The sequence below is a fragment of the Macaca thibetana genome, chromosome 6 (assembly GCF_024542745.1).
Source record: "Macaca thibetana thibetana isolate TM-01 chromosome 6, ASM2454274v1, whole genome shotgun sequence".
Taxonomy (NCBI): domain Eukaryota; kingdom Metazoa; phylum Chordata; class Mammalia; order Primates; family Cercopithecidae; genus Macaca; species Macaca thibetana.
In genome coordinates, this window is record NC_065583.1 from 43362502 (window position 1) to 43371568 (window position 9067).

The 9067-nt window shown below is 48.8% G+C and overlaps 1 protein-coding gene across 1 annotated transcript; it reads right to left on the reverse strand.

Annotated features, from left to right (window-relative positions):
• Positions 1–8855, reverse strand: FAM53C (family with sequence similarity 53 member C). Its single transcript, XM_050795129.1, has 4 exons — positions 8626–8855; positions 8174–8231; positions 4442–5226; positions 1–3035 (listed from the first exon to the last, which is right to left on the reverse strand). Exons 1-4 carry the CDS (start codon positions 8701–8703, stop codon positions 2778–2780), a joined length of 1179 nt encoding a protein of 392 aa, XP_050651086.1. The 5' UTR covers positions 8704–8855; the 3' UTR covers positions 1–2777.
• Between the last annotated feature and the right edge of the window lie 212 nt (positions 8856–9067).

A 9067-nucleotide genomic window follows, 5' to 3' on the forward strand; every position in this document is an offset into this window, starting at 1 on the left:
TTGCTTGGGAAAATGGATTATTCTAATAAAACTTTATTTTTTCAAACACAGCCACAGAGGCAGAACCTCATGTTTAACACACACAGACTTATGGATTTTTTTTTAATATAAAACAAAGTTTACGAAAATTTTTTTTCCACTTTTTGTATTTGTAATCCCATTAGCACAGGGACTTTGGCAGCAGGTGGGAGTGAAGGGCAGCTGGGCTGCCACTGGGCAGTCACTGGGCACAGGAAGAGAGCACCAGCCTGGGGAGTGGCTTCACTCACACACACAGGGATACTCACCTACTGGCCAACCACACCACACACACAGCACAGATGCAGACATCTACCCAGTGTCAGCCACATGCCCTGGAGGTGTGCTCCACTCTGGGTAAGCCCAATATGTGAAAATTCAAATAGTCAAAACAGCTAAAGTGAAGGGAGGTTGCTTGCTTTACAAAAAGAAGCAATCATAGGCTGCTTTTAAATGGTCAGCAGTCCAAATGCATTGAAAAACAGCATTTGGTTTACACAGAACTGTTGAAACAGATCTACTGTGTAAAGCAAAATGAACCACTTCTTGAAAAGTGTTCCAGGGCCACAGGTTCTTAGATTGGGAAGCAAGATGATAGTTCTGACTAGCTTAGTTTTCCAGACTGAAAGTAATGGAATTAAAATAATGATAACTGTAGACCTTCTCCCCTAAGGATGGTGCCCTGGGGCTTTGGGGAAACCAGGATGGAGGCAGAATCACTGCCTCACTTCTTCAGCTTAGGGCCTGCAGAAACTCACTGGCATTGCCAGTGACCTGTGGGAAGCTGGCACAGCCAATCTGCAGCAGAGAGCCCAGGGATGAGGATACCCCAGAAGGAAAAGAAGTTGGCACCAGGGAAATTATGGCCTGAAGAGGGAGAAGAGCCAGGGGAGGAATGAAACCATAGATGGGCAACTCCTGGGCTCACGGTTTCCCTGGATTCTCCAGAGGGCCTCTCTGAAGCCCCTAGAGACCTGGTAGCCCAGTAGTAACTAGCCAGGAGATAGGGAGGAGCCTCTGAGGGCCAGAGGCTTAAGAAGACATGGCCACCTCCTCTCTGGAGTGGAGACGAGGAGGCTGAAGCCTCACTGATGCTCCTGACGTGCAGGAGATCCAGAAAATGTCAGGTTCAATTCCATGAGGAAGAAAACACAAAGACCTTGGTCTTCTTCCCTTACAAGAGGAACTGGGTCTTAGGAAACCCTGGAAATTGAACAGAAAAATGCCCTTCTTGCCATAAAGAAGAAGGGCAGGTCCAATTTGGTCATGTAGGGTCTAACCAAAGCTGGACAAAACCTCACAAGCTACTGTGGGGTCAGCTTCAGTATGTGTTTCCACTGGTGCCAGCCCTACCAAGGTACTTAAACCCATCACTGTGGCCACTGGGACCAGCTGTCCTGGCTCAAGTTGCGGGTGAGAAACAAAAAAGTAAATTCAATCCAATGACAACCAAACTCCCAACTGCTTCTCACAGCCTTTGCTTTATACATCCTCAGCCAATCCCTCGGTGAGCCCCAACCTCCCTATGGTCTCTCAGGGCCAATTAAAGGCAAATAAACACTTCCTGGCATGAGTGAAAGACAAGCAAACTATTAAATGCCAACCACCCCTTCCTCCTTCTCAAGCAGGTCGAAAAGGCTGGGCCTGGATCTTGTAAGAATTGGTTTCCTGCAGTCACCTTCCCAACAGCAGTGCTGGGGTGAGCTCACTCATGTCTGCTGGGGACTGAATGCCACTTCTGTTGCAGGTCTGCCTCAGTAGATGCTGCAGACCAATACAGGGCCTTCCTACCTAGTCTATGACCTAGAAGGGCAGAGGGTGAGGGAAAAGGGTCCCATCAGCAGAGGCAGAGAGAGACAGAGAGAGTCCCTCAACCCTGCGTCAGTTGCCCGTGTGCTGTGTGCAACTCTATTCAACAGGGCAAAAGAGGCAGGTGGTATATAGCCTAGACAATCTAATGAGAAAAAAAGGCCAGCTCAGAAAAAATATGGTGACACCCCCGACCTGCATTCCCCAATATACTAGATCGAGCTAGTGGGGAGGGGGTGGGGCTGAGGAAAAGATCATTAGCTGAAGTCACAGCACTTAAAACACCCTGCTGTGCCCCAAAATGAAATCCTTTGCAGAGTCGGTGATGCTATGGATTACAAGCCTGGTTCCAGAGCTATTTAGAAAAAAGGAAAACTTTGCGCCCTCCTCTTGACTCCTTGAGCAAACCCAACATCCTGTAAAAAACTCAAGATCCCGGGGGTATCATGATACTCTGCTGTTAAGGAGCAATTGCCTTCCTTCCCTAAGGCTACGCAAACACACCGTTCCACAAGTACACGCCCATGCACGCACACACTCTCACGCAGTTTCTCTGAGGAGGCTGACTCAACCCCCCACCCTGGCCAAATTCTAAGACACAAGTGCCCTTTGAAGCAAAGGGGCTAGTGAAATTCCCCGAGCTGGGGTCGGCAGACCCGTTCCTTCCCTGCCCATTGCTCTCTTCGTGGCAGGGATACTCACACTCAGGGCCGCCATGGGAAGGGTCTGCTCTGGGGCTGTCCCTCCCGCCACCAGCTCCGTTTATCTTGTCCCAGCCAGTCTCTCGGCATGGTCGAGCTTGCTGGAGCGAGAAGATTTCCGGCTGCCCTGAGTCGGAGCCCTCCACTCACCCCCATTCCCAGGCTTGGCCCCCAGCCTTGGGGCCTCGACACTTGTTAGTAGCCATGAGAGAGTCAGTCTGTGTGGCCCCAGGAAGTAGCCTCTCAGTTTTAGTTCTCCTCAATCAAATTCAAGTCCAGGTCCCCAAAGTCCTGCTGGCAGAGTGTCCGCTTGCTCAGCGCCTGCCGACCCCACCGCACAGCCCCCTCCTCCTCCTCTTCGCTTTCACTCAGCACCTGGGAGGAACCCCCAGTGGGGCTGCAGGAAGCAGAGAGGGGTGGGGGGCTACAGGCCATGAACCACGGTGGAGAGATGCTGCTGCCTTCCCGGGCTGTTTCTTGGAGACAGAGACCTCCTGAGTATGGTTTCTGTCAAACAAACAAAGAAGACAGTTACACCTGAAGGCAAGAATTCTAAGGCTTTAGGGTAAGGTTTGTAAACATTCTTTTTTTTTTTTTGAGACGGAGTCTCGCTTTGTCACCCAGGCTGGAATGCAGTGGCATGATCTTGGCTCACTGCAAGCTTCGCCTCCTGGGTTCACGCCATTCTCCTGCCTCAGCCTCCTGAGTAGCTGGGACTACAGGCACCCGCCACCATGCCCGGCTAATTTTTTGTATTTTTAGTAGAGACGGGGTTTCACCGTGTTAACCAGGATGGTCTTGATCTCCTGACTTCAAGATCTGCCCGCCTTGGCCTCCCAAAGTGCTGGGATTACAGGTGTGATTTGTAAACTTTCTGACAAAATTTGGCGCCCATTATTTCCATTGGATTCAAGAATAGAAGCTCTGTGAGGGCAAGAACATCATCTGCAGTGTTTTACTACTCTGTACTGCCAGTGCCTAGTCAGAGTCAGTAAATATTTGCAGATGGGATGGACGACTCTATGAAAAAGTTAAATCAATTCTTTTTTTTTTTGAGACGGAGTCTTGCTCTGTCGCCCAGGCTGGGGTGCAGTGGCCGGATCTCAGCTCACTGCAAGCTCCGCCTCCCGGGTCTACGCCATTCTCCTACCTTAGCCTCCAGAGTAGCTGGGACTACAGGCGCCCGCCACCACGCCCGGCTACTTTTTTTGCATTTTTTAGTAGAGACGGGGTTTCACTGTGTTAGCCAGGATGGTCTTGATCTCCTGACCTCGTGATCTGCCCGTCTCGGCCACCCAAAGTGCTGGGATTACAGGCTTGAGCCACCGAGCCCGGCCTAAATCAATTCTTAAAGAGGTTTGTAACCCAGTGGTCTAGAAAGAATAATATGAAAAGAGTGAGCAAGTGCATACATACAATAACTATACTCAAACCAGGAAGTCAAAAAACATTGGTCTAACAAATGAATACACTGTAGCAGCCCATCTTGCTTCAGCCCTCACAGAACCACTTTGAAGCAGTGACAGGCAAGTGGCAAAACCAGCTTTGGGCACAAGGAGTAGGTACTGATGATGAAATTTTTTGCAGCTTATGCATTCTTGGAAAGGAGGGAAAGTACCTCTTGCAAGCCAATTTGGGATCCCTGTTGGAAGGTTTAACATGGGTCTCACCCCAGTTTCTCTAACTCCCAGGATTAAGGCATTTCACAGGATGGGGGGACTTTCAGTACTAAAACTGGGACAGTCCCAGCCAAGCTGGGATGGTAGGTCACCCTGAGAGCTAAAGGAGGTGCTGTTGGTGGCGGGGGGGAGATGGGAGCGGCAGGGTAATGAAGCTAGGGGCTAGCTCAAAAGCGGAAACAGAACAGAGTCCCCACACTCCCATCCAAGCTCCCCTAGTCTTGTTGGTCCCACCTGATTCATCTTGTCAAAGTCCAAGGAAGGCCGCAGACGCCGGGGGTCCTCCTCGTGGCGCCGCTTGACCCCAGTTTTGCGGGCATCCAGATCACAAGGCTGTGAGCGGCTTCGGGGAAGGTTGCGGAGACCTCGAGGTCGCCATGGCAGCTCTGGTGAGGATGCAGGAGAGCTCCGGGCAGAGGGCAAGAAGCGGCTTGCCTGCGGGCCCAGGCTGGGTGACAAGGAGAAGCGGCGCTGAGGTGGGCAAGGTGACAAGGACTCAGCATCACTCTCCCAGGAGCCACTTTGAGGGGAGGCAGCGCAGGGTCGAGAGGAATCTTGGGCCAGGGCCAGGCTGAAGAAAGGAGGGCTGTAGGGTCTGTGGGCTGGGACACATTGAGAAGAGGCACTGGGAGCTTGGAGGAACCTGAGGCTGGAGACCCGCTTCGGGGGGCTCTGGTGAGGCACCTGCGGCCCACCCCCTCCACCACTGCCCCGGTGCTTGATGGGAGTCCACAGCTTGGAGGGGGCGGGCCGCCACACCGGCTGCCAGCGAGACAGGTCCACGGGCACTGAGAGTGAGCGGCAGTGCCTCTTGGATGGAGGGGCAGGGGGCACAGGAAGCTTCTCTGGGTCTGGGGGCTCAGGTCTTAGGACTTGGGAGAGGGGCTGCTCCTTGGGGGAGCTTCCCCGACTGGGTGGTCTGAGGTGCAGGCTCAGGCCTGAGGGATGGTAGCTGAAGTTGAGGCTGTCCTGGAACTCAGCACAGGAACAGTGGGGCAGGCCCCTCCAGGAAGCACCTTCTGGAAGGCATTTGTAATAAAAATAATATTAATGATAGCTTACATTTTTTAAGAACTTACCACGTGCCACACAATGTATGGAGCATTTTATGTGAAAATTTCCAAAAACTTTATGAGGTAGGTAGTATCATTATCACTATCTCCATTTCACAGATAAGAGAAATTCAGTAACTTTCCCAAAATCACACAGCAATCAAAAGACCAAAGGAGGATTCAAATCCAGGTCTGTCTGATGTGAAGGCCAGGTTTTTAAACCACTACGCTCTGTTGCCTCCATTGTGACCAACTACCTGGAATCAAAAACATTTCATCTACTGCCTGCCATTCCCTCTGAAAGGTAAAAGAAGTCAAAAGAAACAAACACGATTGTGTGTGTCCTGCTCATCCCTCCCCCGCCCCTCCCCTACGCTTGCTCTGGATGCTGAAAAGCAGGCCTATGCTCTCCTTCCTTGGCCTTTCCTCTTCTCATGTGTCAACAGCACCAAGTCAGGAGTTAGTACTGCCAAAAAGTAAGAGGTAATCAGGCAGGTAAGAGATCACTTTTATTCCTAGGGAGGGCAAACAGGGTGGGGAAGGCCTTTGACAGTGAAACCTGGGCTTGGGAAACCCTAAGACTTTGTGCTGCTCATCTTCCTTTGTGTCTGGCCACCCACATATTCCGATTCCCTTCCCCTAGGCCTTCTCTTAAATCCAAACAGATGGAGGGACCAAGAGAAGGAAGGGAAAATGGACTAAAAGAAACAATCCTCACTCACTGTATTCCAACCGAAATTGTGACTTTTGGGAGATGGCTCATTAAGGGACAAAGGGCCTAGTCCAAACTCCTCTGGAGTCCAAGCTGGCTGGAATTCTGCAGGGGCTGGATATTTGGGGCAAATGACAAGTATAAGAAGTCAGACTTGACGGTGGCAAAATTCATACTGAGTGTATTTGGTCTATAGTTCTTCCCTCTACTAACCACTACGAGGGCAGAGACCATGAGTTCCTGCTCTATACTTATGACACAACACCTGGCTTTCAGCAAGTCTTTGATAAACGGGAGGAAGAGACTGAATGAACATGTTTTTGCCAACTCACTTCCCTTGCTAGGTATCCTAGAAAAGAAAATGAGATGCAGAACAGTTGAGCAGCATGAGTTAAGGAGTTCTGATTGTCCACCAGTGATGCCTCCATCTAAATGTCCCTACCATCAGGGGCCCTTTAACTGACTAATTAATAATCTAGGAATTTATACCTCAGATATATTTTCACATGTGAAAAAATGACATATGTACAAGGTTATTCACTACAGTTTCTTTTTTTTTTTTTTTTGAGATGGCGTCTTGCTCTGTCACCCAGGCTAGAGTGCAGTGGGCACGATCTCGGCTCACTGCAACCTCCACCTCCTGGGTTCAGACAACTCTCCTGCCTCAGCCTCCCAAGTAGCTGGGAATACAGGCACCTGCCACCATGCCCGGCTAATTTTTGTATTTTTAGTAGAGACGGGGTTTCACCATGATGGCCAGGCTGGTCTCGAACCCCTGGCCTCAAGCTATCTGCCCACCTCAGCCTCCCAAAGTGCTGGGATTACAGGCATGAGTCACTACGTCTGGCCCACTACAGTTTTATGTACTGAAACAAGATTGGAAATAACCTAAATGTACATCAATAGAAGATTCGTGAAATAAGCCACTGTACATCTATGCAGTGTAATAATATGCAGCTATATATAACAAGGGAATGCTCAGCATTCTGATAGGGAAAGATCTCCTAGCTATATTAAAGTTTTTTTTTTTTTCTTTTTTTGAGATGGAGTCTTTCTTTGTTGCCCAGGCTGGAGTACAGTGGCGTAATCTGCACTTACCACAACCTCCGCCTCCCGGGTTCAAGTGATTCTTCTGCCTTGCCCTCCCGAGTAGCTGGGATTACAGATGTGCACTACCATGCCAGGCTAATTTTTGTATTTTTAGTAGAGGCAGGGTTTCATTGTGTTGGCCAGGCTGGTCTCGAACTCCTAATCTCATGATCAGCCCACCTTGGCCTCCCAAAGTGCTAGGATTACAAGCATGAGCCACTGTGCCCAGTGATTTTTTTTTTTTTTTTGAGATGGAGTTTCACTCTTGTTGCCCAGGCTGGAGTGCAATGGCGCCATCTTGCCTCACCGCAACCTCCGCCTCCTGGGTTCAAGTGATTCTCCTGCCTCAGCCTCCCTAGTAGCTGGAATTACAGGCATGAGCCACCACACCCAGCTAATTTTATATTTTTAGTAGAGATGGGGTTTCTCCATGTTCGTCAGGCTGGTCTCAAACTCCTGACCTCAGGTGATCTCCCTGCCTCAGCCTCCCAAAGTGCTGGGATTATAGGCGTTAGCCACCAGGCTCGGTCCTATTTTTTTTTTTAAGGTACAAAATAATATATAGTATGCAACCTTTTGTGTTAAAAATGTGGAAATAAAATAGGTGCAGCAAACCACCACGGCACATGTATACCTATGTAACAAACCTGCAGGTTCTGCACATGTAGCCCAGAACTTAAAAAAAAAAAAAAAGAAAGGAAATAAATATACACATTTGCTTCTTTTTATATACAGAAATTCTAGTCACATATACTGTGTAAGAAACTTATACTTTTAGGGAGGTGGTAGAAGCTGAGTAGATAGGGAACAGGAGAGTAACACTTTTCTCAGCATAACCTTTTTGTTGTTATTTTTTAAATTTTGAACCATGTGAATGTATTACCTATTCAAAAAAATAGGTTATACAAGTCTCCACAAAGCTAGAATAAGAGCAAACCAACCAGATAACTTTCATGCTATAACATGAAAGACAACTGCCAATCTCAGAAGTTGACCCTGGCAAGAAAGTTCTAGAGGTAGGCTTGCTAGCCCTGTTCACTGGAAACCAATGATAGAAATGTGTGGAGAGAGGAATGGGTATACACATATACACAAACACACACGATGCCTTACCAGACACAAGCTGGAAAGGGTTCCCACAGTTGGAGATGTCTGCATGATCAGGCAAAGGCTAAGAAAGAGAGAATATCCATCATGATTTGGATTCAGGACACACTGACAGATTTCTAGGAAGCCCTCTTCAGTTCTCCTCTGCAATTCATGAGCTATAGGGATGTTAGGGACATTAAGTGTTCTTCCTCTCGTCTTCCCAAAGTTAGTAAGTCAAACAATCCACATCTTCCAACATCTCAAACCCTTCTCCACCCAAGTTTTGTTGTCCCTTCTCTATAGGTGGAAAAATCCCTGCCCCCTTCCTTTTGGGCTGGGTTTTGAGCCATTAGTGGGCTCTTCAGGTTAAGTACCATGATTCATACAGCACAGGACAAGAGTAAAGTAGTAGCAACAATCAGCCTCAGAAAAAAGGGGGAGGGGGTCGTGGAGAAGCAGGAAGACTGGTCTTTTACCAGACTGATGCTGAAGCGTGTGCATTTCAGCTCATCCAGAGTCTGCTTCTGTAGCTGCTCAGTGATCAGGGTTATCATGATTCTCCCCAGGATTTGACTTGCACACTTTGGAGCAAATGATGGATGTCTTCCCTGTTGTTCTTCCAGACCTCACTCGTAAGCCGTCTTCTGCCACTGCAGCACCATTCTAGCACCATTGGGACTTCCCTCTCCAGTCATGCCTGCTGAGTCTGCCAATTAGAGGGACCAGCCCCAAGTGATATTAGAGATGCACCTGGTCCAGAGATGGAAAATGCATGGCACACATACCACAGCACCCCTAAGCCAGGCCTCTGGCAGACATCAATTGATCACAGCTCTTTCTAGCTAAGCCTAAACACAGCTTCAGAAATTATGAACTGGCAGTCCAGATATGAAATAAAATAGAGTTGGCAATCAAGTT